This window comes from Alosa pseudoharengus, unplaced genomic scaffold (genome assembly GCF_046254945.1).
Source record: "Alosa pseudoharengus isolate Yale_2024_CS ecotype anadromous, Long Island Sound unplaced genomic scaffold, YU_APseudo_1.1 YU_APseudo_1.1_scf_69, whole genome shotgun sequence".
NCBI lineage: Eukaryota > Metazoa > Chordata > Actinopteri > Clupeiformes > Clupeidae > Alosa > Alosa pseudoharengus.
In genome coordinates, this window is record NW_027468858.1 from 194,296 (window position 1) to 216,480 (window position 22,185).

At 41.9% G+C, this 22,185-nt stretch overlaps 1 protein-coding gene across 1 annotated transcript in view; it reads left to right on the forward strand.

The window, feature by feature from the left end:
• Window positions 1-21,963, forward strand: part of LOC143109047 (uncharacterized) — a 207,673-nt gene extending 185,710 nt beyond the window's left edge. Inside the window, exons 14-19 of the mRNA XM_076271622.1 lie at window positions 3,592-3,765; window positions 4,981-5,154; window positions 6,040-6,213; window positions 11,121-11,294; window positions 11,668-11,841; window positions 21,709-21,963. Coding sequence (XP_076127737.1) covers window positions 3,592-3,765; window positions 4,981-5,154; window positions 6,040-6,213; window positions 11,121-11,294; window positions 11,668-11,841; window positions 21,709-21,859 — 1,021 coding nt within the window. The 3' untranslated portion in view covers window positions 21,860-21,963. The remainder of the gene's footprint in view (window positions 1-3,591; window positions 3,766-4,980; window positions 5,155-6,039; window positions 6,214-11,120; window positions 11,295-11,667; window positions 11,842-21,708) is intronic.
• The last annotated feature ends 222 nt before the right edge of the window (window positions 21,964-22,185 follow it).

Genomic DNA, 22,185 nt, shown 5'->3' on the forward strand with positions numbered 1-22,185 from the left:
AAACTGTCTCCTCTCAACAAAGTGTTGCGATCAGTTGGTTTACGATAAATATCTGTTTTTAATTTGCTCCCGTCTTTATAGACCTTAATGTCCAAGAAACTGATACATTGCATATAGGCCTGTCGCGATATTCAATAAATCAATTAATCGCATGATAATTAAAATTAGCTCGATAATTTTTCTGGCCGCGATAAATGCCATTTGCATGCTTGTTTGTTTTCCTCGTCTCTCTCTCGGGTCCTTAGAGTAACGATGAGTGAACCCTCATGTCAGTCACTTATCAGTCGCATGGTGTGTGGGGAGACGGGACTACTGGCGCAGCCTACCACAGAGTGCTGCTAAAGAGCCGCGTGAGAAGTATCCGGTAGGCACTAGGCAGAGAGAAAGCTAGTTGCGAGTTCGAGACAAAAAAGATGGAATAGGTTTCTAAGCCTAACGCGACAGCTGCAGTGTGGGAGCATTTCGGATTTAAACCGAATGCCCGTGGTGAACCACTGCACGTGTGCGAGTTGGTGTGTCGCATTTGTTGGAAAACAGTCGCAATTAAAAGCGGCAACACAACAAACATGCATATGCATCTAAAACACAATAGAGTGTGCAAGTGACTTCCGTTTTACTTCCGCTACAAGGGACCTGTCTTATATGAACGGGACTTAATGGAGAGATAACAATTATTTTTTGGTCCAGTTTGAATTGTGCCACGAATTTCACATTTGATGTGTGTGAATTTAAAAGATAATTTTTCACGTCAAGAAAGTACTGTTGTTCGATAGACTTCAAAAGTTATGTTGGTTTTGTACGAATCCGCTCAGTGGACTACATCTCTCGTCTCGAACGATGTACGTCACCAACGTAATGAAACGATAAGATTAGAAGCTAGCTGATAGCTGTTATGCTAGTTAACGGTTGCATCTTGCTGCCTGCTGTCACTTAACAGTATGTAATGTACAGTCTATGGACGAATACAACTTACCTGATGTGTTTAATCCTCTGACTCATGGTATTTTCATCGGCAAGGAAAGCCCAATTAAGACCTGTTGCTGGTATGCTTGTACAATCTAGTGTGGCTGTGAATGAGCTAACGTCACTAGCGCGACTGATGGGTTTGTAGTCGTTGGAATTACGATCTTTCACAATGTTGTAATTCAATAGTTACGAAATAAACTGCAAATGTCTTTACATGAAAAATTGTCTTTAAAATTGACAAACATCATATGGGTAATTCAAGGCACAAGTCAACAAAATTTTTTGAAAGATAGGTCCCATGGAGGCAAGTGGAAGTGGCGTCACTTGCACACTCTATCATCCGCTGCAGTTTTCCCAGTTGGGGAAAAAAAAACACAACAAGTGGGCCGTCTTCCTCTTCCCGAGGAAAATTCTCAGAACGACAATATTATCGCTTATCGCAATAATTTCTGAGACAATTTATCGTCCAGTAAAATTTGTTATCGTGACAGGCCTAATTGCATATCATGTTCCAAAGTGAATTTAATATGGTCACTGCAAGAGTTAAGATATGAATGAAAATCCATGAGTTCTTCCACTGTGGAGTCAACAATTAAGAAAACATCATCAATGAATCGTTTGTAGAATAAAACCTTTTCATAAAACGGATTTGCTGGGCTCAAGATAAAAACATTCTCAAAAAGACCCATGTATAGACAAGCATAGTTTGGTGCCATTTTGCTGCCCATTGCTGTACCCTTTCTTTGTATGTAGAAACTATCCTGAAATCGAAAAAAAATATTGGTTAAAGCTATATCAGCTGGGCTTGGAATCAGGCTGATTCAGGGTGAGAAAATGTTTTAGTGCAACTATACCACCGTCGTGAGGGATATTCCTGAATAAACTTTGGACATCCAGAGTGGCTAACAAAATGTTCGATTTTACCTCAAACTTTTTTAATGACTCAATAAAGTCTATAGAATCCCTCACATATGATGGAAGGGTGACCACTGAAGGCTTAATAAAGTGGTCCACATAGGCGGAGATGTTCTCCGTTAAACTCCCTATCCCGCTTACAATAGGCCTGGGTGTTCTACCTTTAAGAATTCAAAGGCACTTTTTTCAAATTCACCCTTTTCAAAATGATGGATAAGTTTATCGTGCACCAACGTTGATAACCTCTTAGTTGGATCTGAGGACAGTTTCTCATAAAAAACAGAATCACCAAGTTGTCTTTCGATCTCATGATTACTGTATAGTCCACAATATTCTGCAACACAATAGCACCGCCTTTATCAGCGGGGCGTACCACAACCTTATTGTCTTTTCCCAAATCAAACAAAGCCTCTCTTTCTTCTTTTGACAAATTATTATACACTTTGTACTCTTTTTTCTTTTTTAATATGCTATTCACATAATTTTCCACCAAACGACAGTATGTATCAAGGGATGCATTGCGATGCTAAGGCGGAACAAAGGTAGATCTCTTTTTGAACTGGTTGCGGTTTGGGGCAATGGGGTCAGGGGCAGGCAATGAGTCGGGGGGATACAAGGGGCGCTCACTGCTAGGTGTAGATGCAGAGTCTCTGTCACAGTTGAAGAATTCCCTTAATCTTAAATTGCGGAAGAACTTCTGGAAGTCAATTACCATGTCAAAGTCACTCGTTTGGGCAGTAGGTGCAAAACTCAGGCCTTTACTTAAGGCCGACATACAAGGGTCAGTTAGTGTCTTATCAGAAAGGTTTATTACCGTAGTGTTGTCCTGTTGGTGCGAGTTCGGGGCTGCATGCGACCTCTTGCGCTTTCCCCTTCTGCACCGCTTGGGAAAGTTTTTCTCCAGCGCGGCGGTTTCGGAGGCCTTCTTTGGGCGTGCCCTAAAAAAGACGCTCCGGATTCCGATTGGCCACTCATGTCAGAACCAGATTCGAACGATGAGGATGACAGCCATGATCTGTTGTGTCTCATCGGGCGTTGGCGTGCAGGTTGCATTCGTTGTCCTCGGTCGTGTTGCGGTTTGGGTGGAGGCTCCGGTTTCCCGTCTTTCCAGAAGTAGACCTTGTTTTGTTTGTAGTCGTCAGTGTCTCGTGCGAACTTGGACTTCTTTAGGCCTCTGATTTCATCAGCGTAGTCGGCTCGATGGCGTTCCATTTCCTTTTTGATTTCTGTTAACCTCTTCTTCTCAGTAACCGCTTTTAGCTTGACTTCTGTCTGTTTAAGCTCTTCCCGTGTAGATTCCAGTTGTTGAGTGATCTCACTAATGACAAGGGCCATCAAGTCGAACGAGCATTTGTTCAATATCTCGCACCAGCGTTAGCCCAGCCTTCTGCCATCTTGACCCAGAGCAGGTGCTTTCTGCAGTTCCATTTGCCCTGCACCTCACCGGTGGGGATGTGCACACCTCCACTACTACTCATATAATTTGTTTAGCCATATCACCCAGCCCTAGTGTGTGTGTGTGGGTTTGTGATGTGAGGATTTGTGAAGTGGGGGGAGAACCCAGTGATTAGTGAGTGGAGTGTGTGTTTCCTTGTGTGTGTCATAACCCTTGGTGTGTGTGTGTGTGTGTGTGTGTGTGTGTTGTATAGTTAGAGGTACAGCATGTGAGTGTTATAATCAGATATGTCATCATGTGTTATGTTTCTCCAGGCTGCAGTATTGTTCCCTCACAGAGAAGAGCTGTGCTGCGATAGCGTCAGCTGCCAGATCAAACTCCTGCAGTTTGAAGAAGCTGGAACTGAGTGACAATGAACTTCATGATGCAGGAGTTCAGCATCTCTCAGAACTCCTCAAGAATCCCCACTGCAAATTGGAGACACTAGTGTGAGTCTGAACACACAACAACAGATCTGTGCATGGGGGGAGAACCCAAGGGGGCAGGCGAATTCCCGGAAGTTGAACCACCCATGGAGCCGTGGTTATCAACTCTCTGCTAACCCCATAGAACGCCCATTCATTTAGGATTTTTTTGAAATCCTATAACTTAATATAACATATATCCTGTGCCGACATTGTAGCTTTTGTATTATCTGCATGAACAATAGAAGGCAAAAAAGGCTCAACTACCTCGTACGTAACGTTGGGTTCCCGTAAGAAGAATAGTTGTCCGGTTGTAGGGAAGCTAACTTGACGTAATTTGACGCAATTATGCCTGTGTCTTTCTGTCGCACAGTAGGGAAACAACCGTATTGTTTGGATATAAAGCTAAGTCCAGCCAGCACGGAAACTCATGAACAAAGCTATGTAGCCTACAACACCATTGTATGTTAAGGTAAAGCATTACATAGAGGCAAGTAAACCTAATAAAAAAACGGCACTAACGTTAATCATTTCAGAGGTTTTCGATGGATTGACTGTAGGTCGGAAAAGTGGAAAGACAATTAGGCTATAACTTTTTTGTTTTGTTTTACCATGATTGTGCTTGAAGATGATCATGTCTGGTAGTTTCAACATTAATACGACTTGATATCACTTGTGAGGATGATATTAATAATACATAAATAAATGTTTAACTTTGAAGGTGAAGGAAGTGTGAGAAGAATTTCTGTGTGAACCATCTATCATACGAGTTACAAGATTCAGTTCGATGGCTAACGTCACAAAGTTAAGTTTGAGTCTGCGCAGTACGATGGCAAAGCCAACTGAAAAAACGTTCAATTTGCGTCGGTGCCCTCCCATTGAAAACGACGGAGTCTGTTCGTCCATTTCTTTTACTGTCTATGGGAGAACCCAGTGATGAGTGAGTGGAGCATACGGTAAGAATGTGTGTGTGTGTGTGTTTGTGTGAGTGTGGATCTGTGATATGGCGGAAGAACCCAGTGATGAGTTAGTGGAGTGTGTTTCCTTGTGTGTGTCATCATAACCCTTGGTGTGTGTGTGTGGATCTTTGATGTGGGGGGAGAACCCAGTGATTATTGAGTGGAGTGTGTTTTTCCTTGTGTGTGTCATAACCCTTGATGTGTGTGTGTGTTGTATAGTTAGATTTACAGTATGTGAGTGTAATAATCAGATATGTCATCATGTGTTATGTTTCTCCAGGCTGATTGAGTGTTCCCTCACAGAGAAGAGCTGTGCTGCGATAGCGTCAGCTGCCAGATCAAACTCCTGCAGTTTGAAGGAGCTGAACATGACTTTTAATGAGCTTCATGACACAGGAGTTCAGCATCTCTCAGAGCTCCTCAAGAATCCCCACTGCAAACTGGAGAAACTAAAGTGAGTCCGAACACACAACAACAGATCTGTGTGTGGGGGAAGTATCCAGTGATGAGTGAGTGGAGTATATAGTGGAGTGGAGTTATAGGTACAATATGTGAGTGTAATACTCAGAAAAGGCATCATGTGTTTCCCTAGGCCAGTGTTTCTCAAAGTGTGGTCCGCAAGCTATCCCAAGTGGTCCGCCAGCAGACGTGGTAAAATATAATATAGATGAGTTGTTTGCAATATTGAACCAGTATGTAAATCCAAACAGTTCTGCAACACTGTCTATGTAAGATATGCCAGTTTAAATCATATGAATCCTCTGACACAATAAGCAAGGTGGTTCAGTGAGTAGGCCTATTGTGTAGGCTAATATACTGTTGAAGTAGGTCTAATCTTTTTTTTTTTTAGCTAGGTGGTCCGTGCGTTTCTTTTTTATTGGTTAAGTGGTCCTTCATCTGAAAAAGTTTGAAAACACTGCTCTAGGCGGAGTAAGTTATTGAGTCACTGATTGGATCACTGTAAGGGGGTATGTGTGTAGATCCTCTTTGGGAGGAGGGGGGTGTTTGTTTGTGAGTGTGTGTGTATCTCTGTGTGTATGTGTGTTGTGTAGTTAGATGTACAGTATGTGATTGTAATAGATGTTTTATAGTATAATGGAGATCTGTGTGTGGGGTGAGAATCCACTGATGATTGAGTGGAGTTCATAAGAGTGTGTGTGTGTGTGTGTGTTTGTGTGTGTACGTGTGGATCTGTGATGTGGGGGGAGAACCCAGTGATTAGTGAGTGGAGTGTGTGTTTCCTTGTGTGTGTCATAACCCTTGATGTGTGTTGTATAGTTAGAGGTACAGTATGTGAGTGTAATGATCAGATATGTCATCATGTGTTATGTTTCTCCAGGCTGATTGGTTGTTCCCTCACAGAGAAGAGCTGTGCTGCGATAGCGTCAGCTGCCAGATCAATTTCCTGCAGTTTGAAGGAGCTGAACCTGAGTGACAATGATCTTCATGATGCAGGAGTTCAGCATCTCTCAGAACTCCTCAAGAATCCCCACTGCAAACTGGAGACACTATGGTGAGTCTGAACACACAGCAACAGATCTGTGTGTGTGGGGAGAACCAAACCTATGCATAAATCTTAAATAGTATATCTGTATCACTAATGGTTCCAAAACTACAGCCCTTTGAAGTTTCAAGTCATTTTAAGCATCGTGGTGATCAATCCTTTTAGTTCAACTTCCAAAATGATTGGCTCTTTTGGTATTTCACACACATTAGTGAAACTATGTGAATAGAAGTACATTTTCCTGTTGAATTAAACAATCCAATCAGATCAGACGTATCTTGTGTCATTTCCCCTCTGCAAAAGTTCTGAAAATGGCTATAAATTCATTATGTGAATAGACATCATCACCTTTGAGGGCTTCTCATTAAAAAAGTATGTGACACAAATTCATTTTCTTTCCACTCATATATGGATTATAAGGTCATGTCCATGCATTAACTTTGGTTGTTATCGTTATCATAATTGTCAGAGTATTTTTTTTTTAATTGGGCTTGATTTTCAAAATGCCTGTTTTCATCTTCTCATTTCACCACGTGGACCGTTAACAGGATTTTTTTTTAAAAATGACCATATATCATTCTGTATGTGAGGATCATCTGCCCAAAATGTGGGCTTGTTGCTGAGTTTATTTATTGAGAAGATTTTTGAAAAATATTGTCTACTGTATAAATCCACTGAATTTGTACTGGATCTGCAGTACCACTTTGCACCACATGTGGTGCTCTTTTAATACAGTGGAAGTCAATGTAAGAGTGAGAGTCACTTATTTACTGCACATATCCAATTTAAACACTCAGTTTTATATTATCATTAGTTTAATATTAGCATATGTGAGCATAATAATAAAAATCCTGCAACTCTAGCCATCATAATACGAGAAATTCCCACACATTTTACAGTGCTGTCTGATAACGTTAATCTAATAATGGAGCAGCCTGAATGCGGGACTATAGACTGGACGGACCAACTCTGACTTCAATTAACCCCATGCAGACACACACACACACGCGGGCAGGACCACTTTGTGGGTGCCTCCCTCTCTCGGCAGGATTTGTCACCACTGAAGTCAAATTATAGCCTAGGTGCTTCTACATCAACCGCTATCGACAGGAAAGAAAAACAAACGTTTAGCGATCAGGAACCATCAGGAATTTTTCAAACATTAGACATTTTCAAGTATTACAGCCTACGCGAGAGAACATGGATGTGTTCCCCATTTGATGAACATTGTAATCAATTGCGGACGTGAACAGACAGCTACAGACACGGAGCGCATAGTAGGCCTACTTTCACTTTCTAGCGTGCATATTCATTACGTGAAAGATAATTAGTAGGCTAGCAAAACAGCAATCAAATATTATATGGCATTGAGTTTTGTTTTCAAATGTTTTCATGCATGTCTGTAACGGGTGAAGAATGTTTAGGAGACAGACTATCATAAATCCTCAAATTATGGCTGGGGTCTTTTATTTAGGCTTCGCAAAGCACAGCGCCTGTATTCGAGGCAGCTAATAGGCCTTTATTTCTTATGTGGTGCGTTTAATTGTGAGACAGAGGCCTACTTTTCGTTTGGAGCGGATCGGCAGCCACTCTGAAGCAGTAAAGGCGATTCAAAACGAGTCAGAAAAGTCGATACAGGACCAATCGTCAAAATTTCGGTGTCCACCACTTTAGTTCATCCAAAACAAACCAGAAAATGGACTCAAAGTGCTAAATACCGGTATTTTCCTTTAACTGGTACAACCATAGACAGTAAAGGGTACAATAAGCAAACTTATTTGTGCTATAATAGGCTTTGAAATAGTTGTTTCCTGAAAGCTAAGTTCACTCGTGTAGGCCAAAGTAAACCCATGTTGCCATGGATACTACAAAAAAACTCGGCTGAAGAATCATAACACATCAGTGCTCACACTAGCTTGCAGAAAGAAACTATTTGGTATTATATCCATACAGTCTATGATTATGGTCACGTCTGGTGTAGCTATTTCCATTGATATAGTCTCAGAGTCTGTCAGTGTTCTTGAACAGCATGCTACCGGTTTAAGTCCGTCAGTGTGCCGCTGTAGCAGTACGCTTCCCAGCCCGTAGCTGCTGGTGTCAGCGCCGACTACTGTAGGCTTGCTGATGTCATAAAATGTAAGTGTGGGTGCTGTGCATATGCTGTGTTTTACCTGGCTGAAGGCCTCAGCCTGGGGCGTGTCCCAGGTCCATGCCACATTACTCTTCAGCAGGTCGTTGAGGGGCTTTACTGTGTCTTATAGGCTGGGCAGGTATCTCCCCAGGTAGTGCACCATGCCTAGAAACCTCCGCAGGCCTGGCATGTCGCTCGTTCAGCTTCAAGCCGCCTCCCTCAGGATCCGCAGGGCTGTCTGGAATCTCTCCTCGTGTTGGTTCTTGTCCTTACCGTGGATGTTGTCCATAAACACCTCGACTCCCTCCTGGTCGCGGAACAGCACCGACATCTCCCTCTGAAAAATGTTGGAGGCACTGGCGATTCCGAAAGGAAGCCGTTTGAAAAAGTACCTCCCCATTGGTGTTATGAATGTTGTGAGCTTGGCAGTCTCTCTGTCCAGTGGGATTTGCCAAAACCCACTGGCTGCATTCAGCAGGGAAAACACACGTGAGTCTGCTAGCCTTGGCAGTATGTCATCTATGGTTGGTCTCTTTTTACGGCTGTGATGAGCCTCTTCAGATCGATGCAGATCCTCACCTCGCCAGACTTTTTCGGGACTGGAACCATTGGAGCGCACCACTCCTTTGGCTCCTTGACCTCCTCAATGACGCCGCATTTCACCATCCTCTCCAGTTCAGCTCTGACCTTGGAAACAAAGGGGCAGTGCTCACACTGTACGGGACAGCATCCTCTCTGAGACAAATTTTTACTGGTTTTACCTTCAATAGGCCCAGCTCAGCATCAAAGGTGCTCTGGATTTCGTTCAGTCTTTTGACCAGGCCCATGGCTACGGCCACATTATGTCCTAACAGGTCACTGCCGTTAGCTGTTCTGATTACGTGGATGGGGAATTTATAGTACTGGCCTGCATATTTCACCGTAGTGTTAAAGAGTCCAAGGCAATTAAGTTTACCTCCAGGGCTGTCGAGGGAGGTTTTGTCTCTGGCTAATGCAGGCTGATTTTTGAGCTTATGGTAAGTATCCTCTGATATCACGCTGGTGTCGGCGCGGGTGTCAATCTTGAAGATGACTGGCGTGTTGCTAATGTATAATTTCACAGTCCATGGTGTGGTAGAATCTGCAATCGTGCGTGCTGATTCAATCTCTCCTAGAAACTGTCCACTACTCTGACTTGCCTCGTGCTCTGACCTGACGTTCACTAACTCATTTACTTTTGCTGATCTACAGCGAAATGTCCGATTTTCTGGCAATTACTGCACTGAGCATTCCTGGCTACACATTGCATTTGTTTGGGGTGTTCCTTACCGCATTTGAAAATTTAGCTAAAAATGTGGAGAATGCAATGCAATCAAGCATTTTGGACGATATATTGTCACAAGCTGGCAGAATAGGCAACAGGCCGATGTGCGTTTTATTTGGAGACTGTTTTGCGAGACAGAGACTGAGTTTGCTGCTGATATTCTGGGGATAGGCTACAACATAGCCAATGTACGACTTTAGCCTTTTAATATATTTGCTGCATTGGATCAGTCTTTCTAGAACAGGCAAGGGCATAGCTCACGTCAGCAGCGCTGCATCACCCATATAGCCTACCTTAAAACAACCAGCGGATGGTGGGCGGGTGCCGTTTCGAAAATTGGTCAAAAAACTTTGGTGCTGATGGATGATAAGTTTCGCTATGCAGTTATGGTTGAAATAATAGCCCATCAGCGCATCTCTAGTGTGTGTGCCTCTCTCTCGCTCAGAGTGGAGGGAGAGGCTGAGGGTCGATCCAGCATGGATTCTAAACTCTGTGGTGGATAGGATCTACAATTAGGTGTTAACAATACTACTACGCTAGGTTGAAGTACTCCCAAGTGCTATTGCGCCACACATTGTAGTTCTCCTGTTTATTCGCTTGGAAAATCGCCACGTTTCATGTTGCGTGGCCGTAGCATTTCTATCAACTACTCGTGCAACTGTATTTAAGTCGGGAAAACGTGGATGTTTTTTATTACTTCTACGCTTAGTTACGGCAAAGCCCGCTAGCATAGCAACATGCTAACACAGTCCAGCCGCGCACCAGAGCGTTTGAGTGCACGTACCGACACGGGAGAGGTATGATTCAACTCGTGAAAGTTAAGGTAAGAACATATATTACTACTGACATTGGGTGGCGTGTTCCTTTAAGAGCAACGTGTTGGAGACTCATGGTGTAGGACAATGACTTTTCATTGGCAACAATATTAAACCAACCAACAATATAAAATATTAAGAAGAACTCTTTTATGAGTTAAATTGAAACAATTTATGCAAATCTGTTTCAGGCATAGCAAACACTAATCTCTGACTGAAAGTGCACAGAACTTGTGCATTTGAGAGCGCTCTCTAGCGGCTGTAGACGGTAATGTTTCATGTAGGGTTCATGTCAGTTAATATGAATTAAAATTTAAAAACATGTTCAATTATATATTTTTCCATATATAAGTCGCACCTGACTTGCCAAACTATGAAAAAAAGTTATAATCCGGAAAGTCCGGAAAATACGGTAGTTATACTATTTAAGATCTATGCATAGATTTGGTCTACAAACACCTGTGAATTTTTTCAGATTTTTTCATAGATGGTCACCTGCCACATTTTGCTGAAATTGGGTGATTTCACACGGAATGACCCAGTGATTAGTGAGTGGAGTGTGTGTTTCCTTGTGTGTGTCATAACCCTTGATGGGTGTGTGTGTGTGTGTTTGTGTTGAATAGTTAGAGGTACAGTATGTGAGTCATCATGTGTTATGTTTCTCCAGGCTGGAGCAGTGTTCCCTCACAGAGAAGAGCTGTGCTGCGATAGCGTCAGCTGCCAGATCAAACTCCTGCAGTTTGAAGGAGCTGAACCTGAGTGACAATGAGCTTCATGATGCAGGAGTTCAGCATCTCTCAAAGCTCCTCAAGAATCCCCACTGCAAACTGGAGAAACTAGAGTGAGTCTGAACACACAACAACAGATCTGTCTGTGGGGGGAGAACCCAGTGATGAATGAGTGGAGTACATAAGAAAGTGTGTGTGTTTGTGTGTGTGTTTGTGTGAGTGTGGATCTGTGATGTGTGGGGAGAGCCCAGTGATTAGTGAGTGGAGTGTGTGTTTCCTTGTGTGTGTGATAACCCTTGATCTGTGTGTGTGTGTGTGTGTGTGTGTGTGGATCTGTGGATCTGTGATGTTGTGGGAGAACCCAGTGATAAGTGAGTGGAGTGTGTGTTTCCTTGTCTCTGTCATATCCCTTGATGTGTGTGTATGTGTAGTTACAGTATATGAGTGTAATAATCAGATATGTCATCATGTGTTATGTTTCTCCAGGCTGAATAGATGTTCCCTCAAAGGGAAGAGCTGTGTTGCGATAGCGTCAGCTGCCAGATTAAACTCCTGCAGTTTGAAGGAGCTGGACCTGAGTCACAATGAGCTTCATGATGCAGGAGTTCAGCATCTCTCAGAGCTCCTCAAGAACCCCCACTGCAAACTGGATAAACTAGTGTGAGTGTGTGTGTACGTGTTTGTGTGTGGATCTGTGATGTGGGGGGAGAACCCAGCGATGAGTCAGAAAAGGCATCATGTGTTTCTCTAGGCGGAGTGAGTGATTGTGTGGTCAAAAATATCCAGGCAACACTCAGGTGTGAGGAACCACTGCAGGTTTATTCACGATACCGGGAGCAGGTCACTAGCAACAGCATGTTCCAGTAACACTACTCAAAGTTCTCTAGGGCGAAGCCCCATCTTATACATGTTAATTACATTGGTAATATAAATCACATGAGTACAATGGTCTTTTGCAAAAATCCTCATACATGCAGAAATACAACAATACATATACACTTCTTGGACATAGCATGTGATCCATGCGCCATACGCAAGTCATGTGGCTACTCCAAGTAAGTAGATAATTGGTCAATACAATACATATACATCCTTCAGCATTCTCTTGCCATAGTCTAGTTCCTGTCGGGATATTCCTAATATTACTGCCTCAGGCAGAATACCCTTAACTCTTGACAAAGGGGGTCGCATGACCTTTATTAGAAAATCATGACATGGAGAGAGCAAATGACAGACAAAACAAAATTGATGCACAGTATTGAATGTATAGAAAGCATATACAGAATATAAAAAAATTTAATAATCCAAAATTTCTCCTTCATTTCCCCCCTTTGGGGCTTAAGGCCACAAAGAAATTTTAGTAATCAAAAAGAAATAAAAAATAAAAATCCAATTTCCAATAACACTGTCCAAAAACATTTCCCTATCATCATATCAGGGTAAAACTCATTTCACAATTTAATATCATTCTATCAAATCTTTTGTCCAGTTTTATTTTTCCAAACAGAATCCATTAATGTTAACATAATATTCAAGGACGAACCACCTAAAAATTGTTCTATCCCTGTCACACCTACTATGTTAAGGCAATCTTTACTAGTACACAGTCGAGATGCAGAGCATGCAGAATCATCAGAAGTCCTGTAGGGAAAAACACGCATTTGAAAAGACTTTTCTTGGCACACCCAGCAGGTCTCATTCGTCCCTGCTACAGTTGTTCTAGCTTGGAAAGCCACTTCACAGATTTCCTCCTCTGGAGAAGTGGGCATAATCAGTAAGAACACACAGAATAGCAACACTAGCCCCACTCTACTCCCAGTTCCAAAACAACAAAAACTCTATTCTATCTTCAACAGCAGAGCTGGCTTGGGTTTTTAGGCCCTCCCCAGGTCACTGTCCAGCGATAATGAAATGTCTAGCTAAATTGGAAATAAAACTGTGCTAGTTTAGTGTATACTGATATCTTGTTTCTACTTTTAATATCTACCACTGATTTGGATGATGGATGGTTGAATCCACTAATTTTTATGGACACTGGTGTACCACACTAATTGATTTCCCTACCCTCAAAGGAATGACTTCACATGTGTACTTAGTAAAATGTGTAACAATCAGAGTATACTTCCCTTCATTTGCAGTCCAATACTTTCTAGTTGTAATGCAGGTTAAAACAGCAGGATCTTGCAACACTTCCCTTATCCCCGATGGAACATATATCCAAAGGCCTACTGGCGAAGTTTGCCAAAACCTCCACTGGTCAACCTCAAGCATAAAGTCACAATCCGTTGAGATAATGTTCCGGTTCTTTCACCACTCTGCAGTGTGACAGATGAATCCAAGAGTCTCTTTCCGCAATTCTCACTGGTGTAGACAACAGAACTTGATACGGTCCGCGCCACCGTTCTTCATTTCCAGCGTTTTCTTCGAAAGTCCTTAACAAGCACTGGGTATGTATCCAGAAAACTTTGAGGCAAAGTCAACTGCACCTGTTAAGAAACAAAAGATAGAGCAGCAATCAGTTCTCGCATGTAACCAGACAAGGTACCAACTACATTAGGTTAGGATTAGGTAAACCTGGAATTGGTATGGGACGGCCAGTCAAAATCTCAAATGGGCTTTTAACCCTTTTGATCTTGATGCACGGCCTCTGAGGTAGAGGAGAACCAAAGGTAGAGCAGTCAACCAATTCCATCCCATTATTTTAGTCAATTTATCTTTCAACATTCCATTAATATTCTGGCCATTTTGAAAACATATCTACAATTACAAGGCAATATTCATAACTTTTGCATTTTGTTAATTGATCAATTGAATAAAATCCATTATAATATATTCAAACGGGTCTGATGGTGGTGGGTGATGCCCTCCTTGGGTTCTCACTGTGGGTGCGGTGTTATGTTTTAGACAGGTAATGCACCTATCACAGTAAGCAGCTGCCGTAGTGGTGAATCCTGGTGCAAAATAAAGTTGTTCTATTGTTTTTACCATAGCTGTTGCACTCGCATGATCTAAACCATGAGTGACTTTATCAACTATATAAAAACATGATTTTGGTAAAACAGGCTTGCCTGTTGGAGTATGTAGCCACAAATCATCATTATTCTTTTTACAATTTTTCCATTTTCTTTTTTCTTTTGTATCTGCCGATTTTTGTGCTTCATTTAAAGCTTGACCTGATGTCACTATATCTGGTATATGCAAATTCAAATTCAAAAACAATTGTGTTTTGTTTGAAAGTCTTAAAAACTCTGGTGGTATCCTCCTCTCAACTCCCCCCTTCGCGGCACTTTTAGCAGCCGAGTCAGCCCTCTCATTACCAAGGCTGACCTCATCAGCGCCTCTAATATGCACTGCACACTTAACCACTGCTAAAGCAGAAGGAAGCTGAATTGCCTCCAGCAACAATACAATGAACTCTTTATGTTGTACAGGTTTACCAGTAGCCGTAAGAAAGCCTCTTTCTTTCCATATTGCTCCATGGTCATGAACAATTCCCCAGCAATAACGACTATCAGTGTATATGCAAACAGATTTTCCAGCTGCCAACACACAAGCTCAAAAAAGTCCAATCAACTCAGCAGATTGGGCAGAAAAAGTTGGAGGGAGCGAGTAAGATTCAACCACTTCAAATTGATTCACCACAGCGTAGCCACTCCCTACCTCTCCAGATTCCAAGTGTAATGAGGAACCATCAACATAAAAATTAAGTCAGGGTTAGTAAGGGGTTCCTCAGATATATCAGGACGAGGTTTAATACAAATTGTCATGACATCACAGCAATCATGGCTTTCACCATCTTCGGCGGTAGGTAATAATGTCGATGGGTTGAGGGTGGTACAACGTACAAGTGTGACATGTGCTAAAGTCAATAACACATACGAGAGGAGGCGGGCAGTTGTCAGATGTGATGTCTTTGCTTGTAAAAGCAATGCATGCACGTCATGTGGAACATGAACAGTCAAAGGATGCATTAATACTAGATCTGCACAAGCCATTACTGCATTTGAAGCAGCTGCAACAGACTTCAAACAAGGCGCCCAGCCTCTTGCTACCGGATCCAGTCTCTTTGACAAATAGGCTATTGGTCTATACTGTCCACCATGCAACTGACATAATACCCCAGACATGTAACCTCCTTTTTCACACACAAACAAATGAAAATCAAGATCATAATTAGGCAATCCCAAATCTGTTGCTGAAGCTAAAGCTTGTTTCAAAATCACAAAAGCAGTCTCACAGTCGTCAGTCCAAGTTACAATGTCAGTCAAACTCTTACAAGCATTTGCGCATGCTCGGAGAGGTTGTGCTTTCTCCGAGAAGTCTAAAATCCAAGCACGGCAATAACCAATCATTCCTAAGAAGCTTAACAATTGCTGCTTTGTCCTGGGTCTCGGACAACCAGTAATTGCAGTGATGTGTGACGCATCCAGGGCCCTGCAGCCAGGAGTAAGTATATGACCCAAGTACTTAACTTGCTCTTGGCAGAGTTGCAACTTTTCTTTAGAGACTTTAAGTCCCTCCCTGGCCAGGTATTTCAGCAATGCCACTGTGTCAATCAGGCATGATTCTTTTGATGGACTTTCTAATAAAACATCATCAACATAAGAAATAACAGTACTTCCTGCCAGTGGAGTAAATTGTGTCAGACAGGCCACTAATGCCTCATTAAACACTGAAGGTGATTCTGTGTATCCCATAGGCAAACGACTCCAAGTATACCTTTGACCTTTAAAGGTGAAGGCAAACCAAAATTGAGAGGCAGGATGTACTCTTATCGTAAAAAACGCATTTTTAATATCAATTACAGAATAAAACTTCGCAGTGGATGGCAGACTAGAGAGAATTGTGCAAGGATTTGGCACAATAGGATGCCTCGGATGAATAGCGTCGTTAACAAGTCTTAAATCTTACACAAATCTCCAAGTGCCATCAGACTTCTTAACGGGCAAAATAGGTGTGTTAACTGGGGAGGAACTGCAACGCACAATAGCTCCCCTGTCCAATAATGATTTGAATATGGGCTCTATCCCCTGCTCAGCCTCTTTCGACAACGGATATTGGGCTTTCGACGGGTAATGCAATGTTTTTGCGCATATTTTTAATGGTTGAGCAGTAGATAGAGTCCCAAAGTCATAACTATCAGCTGCCCAGAGATTATCTGGAACAGCAGCTAACAGATCTGCTTTATCTTTTAAAGAGATAACCCTCCATTCATCGGGTTGGGTTAATGAGGGTATTTAACATGCAGAGAGCTCTTTCTGCACAGGAGTAACTTTCAAACACCACTGTCGGAAAAAATATGCATCTTGTGATGGCGAATAAAACAAATTTGGGGTATCTCGGATCACTGTCCAATCTTTAGCATTCACACACGCTTTCACAAACGGCCCTAAATCAATCCAATTATCTTGGGCTTTCACCAATGCAACATGTGGATAAGAATTTGGGTTTGCAAACAAATATTTCAGACCTGGAGACAGGTCTACTACTACTGCAGAGTAGATTTTAGAAGTCAATACGCCGGCTACATCAATAGTCTCAATACTATTTCCTATCTGGTACCACTCTTTCACATACAGCTGATCTGGAGAGCCTTGAAAACATGCGATTGTACACTGAAATTGCTCGGGGGTTTCTGTCTTTTCTAGAACCGAGATCGGAGATTTTAATGCTAAACTAATGTCTTTACACTCATATCCTATCCATGTGGGGTTAACTCTCTGACAATACAGATAAATGGGCCCTTCTAGACCTACTCCTTCAGGAGAAAGAAAAAGTGTAAGATTTAATTTACACATTAGATCTCGGCCTAGTAAATTTTCAGGGCAAACACTGCTCAGGAGAAAAGAATGTTCTACTGTCTGATGTTCATATTGAACCACTAAAGGGGTAGAAACTGGTTCTGCCACTGATTGACCTGAAGCTCCTGTTACATATATAACTCTATTGCTTTTTAATGTTAAAAACGTACAACTATCTTTCCTTCCAAGTGTACTAACATCCGCTCCTGTATCAACTAAAAAAGATACATCATTACCATTCAGAGAAAGAGTTAGCTTAGGTTGTGCGGCAGCATTCAAAGTCAGTTGGGGATAAAGATCATAGGGTGATACAGAAGTGTTGGTGAGGGGTTCCTGAGTCCCCTGTTCAGAGTCTTCTCTGTCCTATTCAGAATTTCCATTCTGTGTCCAGACCGGACCCTGAGGGTGTCGTTGTGATGATTTATCCCCGTCTTGTCTCCAATCACCCTGCTTCGGACAATATCTCGCTATGTGTTCTACGTCTCCACAATTCCAGCAACCGTTTCTTTCAGTCCACCTAAATCCTGCTCTCCTTCCTCCACAAAGTTTGTTAACTGCTGAAGCCACTCTTCCCAAGAATTCTCTAGCAGTCTGTTGTAAGCTGAGAAAAAGCCATTTTAGTCCAATCTTCAGTAGGTGAATACTTGCAAGGGCTTAGGGGCAGGAACAGCCAAAGCCAGCTGTGGTGTAGGGGGTGCTGAAGGGAATGGTGGTGGAGATTTACGGACTATAAGGGCTGGATTGTCAGGTTCACTCGTCTGCACATAGACTTCAGTTGAAATGTCCATAGCTCCGCACAAACCTTCTCTCTCTCTCTCTGGCCCTGCTCTTTCTGTTCCATAACTTTTCTCTTCTCCTCTCTTTCCCTCGCTTCTCTTTTCCCCCATCATACTTAAAAGGCCTAGTCTTCCTTTCCATCTTAGCCCTGCATTCAGTTAACCTTTCCAAACTCAACGTACCATCTAAAGGAAATTTTCCTTCAGTCCATCTACTCCACTTATTCAATAAACATTAATCTACACATTCAAGTCCATATTTCTTATACATATCTTTTAAACATTCATAATTATGTATATTTGGGCAATTTAACAGTTTAACTATTCCCCATAGCAGTGTCCCTTTAATATATTTTTATTAGCCAAATTACCTCACGCCTAAAACAGAGCAAACTATCAGAGTACAATAGCAATGTTCTCAACCAATCCAATCCCCGTATCAAGCGCTTGAAGCCAATCCTACCGATTGCTTCTCTTAGCAGATCCTTTATCGATTGCTCTTCGGCTGTGCTCACAAGCCAACCTTTCTACCTTCCTACAAGTAGAGCAGATTGCTTCGGTGGCACCCTGGCACACAAGCCAATTCTTAACTACAAAGCGGTAGAAAAAAATCGCTTCCCACTCACCACCTAGGTGCCTGTGACCACAATATGGTAATACCGTATCCGAGACACAGGATGACTCCCTTTCGGCAAGGATGGGTCCCGCGGGCGTTGTTGCCTTTTTTCCACGGTATTGTCCAAAAATCAAAAATAGATCTCCCGTAAGGCCTTTTCGGGTCCTACGCCTTCCAGGTTTCACCGCCACGTCTCGGAGTTAGGTATTTTTTTTACCCAAAATGTGGTCAAAAATATCCAGGCAACACTCAGGTGTGAGGAACCACTGCAGGTTTATTCACGATACCGGGAGCAGGTCACTAGCAACAGCATGTTCCAGTAACACTACTCAAAGTTCTCTAGGGCGAAGCCCCATCTTATACATGTTAATTACATTGGTAATACAAATCACATGAGTACAATGGTCTTTTGCAAAAATCCTCATACATGCAGAAATACAACAATACATATACACTTCTTGGACATAGCATGTGATCCATGCGCCATACGCAAGTCATGTGGCTACTCCAAGTAAGTAGATAATTGGTCAATACAATACATATACATCCTTCAGCATTCTCTTGCCATGTCGGGATATTCCTAATATTACTGCCTCAGGCAGAATACCCTTAACTCGTGACAAAGGGGGTCGCATGACCTTTATTAGAAAATCATGACATGGAGAGAGCAAATGACAGACAAAACAAAATTGATGCACAGTATTGAATGTATAGAAAGCATATACAGAATATAAAAAATTTTAATAATCCAAAAATTCTCCTTCAATTGAGTCACTTATTGGATCACTGTAAGGGGTTATGTGTGTAGAACCTCTTTTGGGGGAGGGGGGGGTTGTGTGTGTGTGTGTGTGTGTGTGTGTGGATCTGCTTGTGTGTATATGTGTGTTGTATAGTTATAGGTGCAGTATGTGAGTGTAATAGATGTTGTGTAGTATACTGGAGATCTGTGTGTGGGGTGAGAACCCAGTGATGAGTGAGTGGAGTTCATAAGAGTGTGTGTGTGTGTGTGGATCTGTGATGTGGGGGGAGAACCCAGTGATGAGTGAGTGGATTGAGTAGAGTGTGTGTTTCCTTGTGTGTTTCATAACCCTTGATGTGTGTGCGTGTGTGTGTGAGTGAGTGTGTGGAGAGAGAAGAACTTGTTTGGGGGGGAGTGTGTGTTTCCGTGTGTGTGTGTGTGTGTGTGTGTGTGTGTGTGTGTCTGTGTAGAACCTCTTTGGGGTAGAGTGTTTTTCCTTGTGTGTGTCATAACCCTTGATATGTGTGTGTGTATGTGTATGAGTGAGTGTGTGGAGTGAGTGTTTGTGTTTGAGATGAATGTGATGAAAGTATTGTGTGTGTTTATTGAACAAAGAATGGAATCCTGTGTGTGTGTGTGTGTGTGGATACTGTATGTTGTGTAGTTAGATGTACAGTGTGTGTGTGTATGGGGGGTGGGGGTCTATTACATTGCTAGAGGTTTGCACTGTGATGCCCTGATACTAGAGAAACTATTGTGAGTGTGATTGCACAACTACAGATCTCTGTTTTGGAAGATGGAACCCAGTGGTGAGTGAGTGAGTTTGCTTGAGTGTCATAAGCCTTGGTGTGTGTGTGTGTGTGTGTGTGTGGATACTGTATGTTGTGTAGTTAGATGTACAGTGTGTGTGTGTATGGGGGGTGGGGGTCTATTACATTGCTAGAGGTTTGCACTGTGATGCCCTGATACTAGAGAAACTATTGTGAGTGTGATTGCACAACTACAGATCTCTGTTTTGGAAGATGGAACCCAGTGGTGAGTGAGTGAGTTTGCTTGAGTGTCATAAGCCTTGGTGTGTGTGTGTGTGTGTGTGTGTTATAGCGTGTGAACTGTAGAAACTACAACCCCAAATAAGAAAAAGTTGGGACATTATGTAAAATTCAATCAAATGTTGAAAATGAAAATTTTGACTATATAGGCTATATGAAATATGATATATGATCATTTTGAATTTAATGCCAGCAACATGTTTAAAAAAAAGTTGGGACAGGGAACGTTTACCACTGTGCTGCTTCACATCTTCATCTAATACAATTCTGTTAATGTTGATATACTGTAGGATTTCAGTTGCTCAACAGTATGGGGTATTCTAAGTCTCAATAATGTGTGTCATTCCATGCTGCACCTAATTTGATAGGTCTGGACTGCAGACTGGCCATTTTAGCACCTGGACTCTTCCTCTATGGAGAAATACTGTTTACATATGTGCAGAATTATTTTTTTTTCCTGAAATATTCAAGGTCTTCCCTGAAAAAGACATTGCCTGGATGGCAGTATATGTTGCTCTCCTGTATCCATCATTTACTGTAGAATTGATTGTGTCCTGCCAGATGTGCTAGGTGCCCTAATGCACCTCCACACTGTCATAAATGTTGGTTTTCGAACTGAGCACCAAAACAAGTTGGAAAGATTGGATGCTTGGATAGGCCCTCTCCTCTTTAACCCAGATCAGTCTATGATTTCTAAAAAGAATGGCAAATTTTGATTGGTCTAACCACAGGACCTTTTTCCATGTTACCTCAGTCCATTTTAAACAAGCTCAGGCCCAGATAAGACAGTCATATTTTCTGTATCATGTCTCTATACAATTTTGGCTGTTGCTTGGTAACGTTTATACTAGCATTTCTGAATTGAGTATCAAACTGTGCTCATAGACAATGGTTATCAGAGGTTGTCCTGTGCCCATACAATGATTGTCTTTACAGCAACAGGTCTGGTTTTAATGCAGTGTCATCTGAGCTCCAAAAGACCACGGTCATCTAATATTGTTTTTCAGCTTGCAAAGTTTGCAAGGATCAGTTTGCAGATTTCTCTGGATTCTCTGAATTTTTTTAATGATATGTACTGTAGATGATGAACTCCCCAAATACTTCACAATTGCATGTTAAGAAGCATTAAAATGACATTGTTTCATCATTTGTCCACACAGGTTTACACAGAGTGACGAATACTCCTACATCTTTAATACTAAGTGATTCTGCCTCTCTATGATGTTCTTTATCCAGTGTTGCCAGTTACCCTAATTAGTTGTGAAACATTCCTCCTTTTGTTTTCTTTATCATTACACAACTTTTCCAGCATTTTATTACCCACGTCCCAACTTTTGAAACGTGTTGCTGGTATCAAATTCAAAATGAAAATATATTTTCCATGAAATTGTCAAATTTATAATTTTCAGCTTATGTTGTCTGTGCCCTTTTGGCAACTAAATATGACTTTACGCAAGTGTGAATTTTTACACATTGTCCCAACTGTTTCTGATTTGGGGTTGTAATGTTTCTGTTGTTAACACATTACTAATAATTTGTCCTCTAGAGTGAATGGTCATATCTTCCTAAAGGAGAGTCCAGCAGCAGCAGCAGCCTCTGCTAGCAGCTCCCACTCAGATGCTGCAGAGCTGCACCTCAGAGACAAAGCCAAGCAGGACCCAGGAGCACAGCTGCTCTCTCTGGACACTTACACGTGAGTCTGGTGGACAATGGAACACACACTCTGTGAACGATCAGAGCGCACAATTCAATTCAGTTTCAATTCAGTTTATTTTTATAAAGTGCCTTTCGTGCAAACAGCAATACAAGGTGCTTAGCAACAGCACTTAGAAATAAGATAAAACAAAAAGAAAGATAAAAGCAATAAAATAAGTGTAAAAATAAAAGGTGCAAAAGTCATAAAATATGAAGAGATGTATATACACATGCATATGCATACAGAACACATCAAGACCTAAAATTCCAGAACGGTCAGGGATTTAAGAGAAGGCAAGGCTAAAAAGGTATGTCTTAAAAAGTTCAA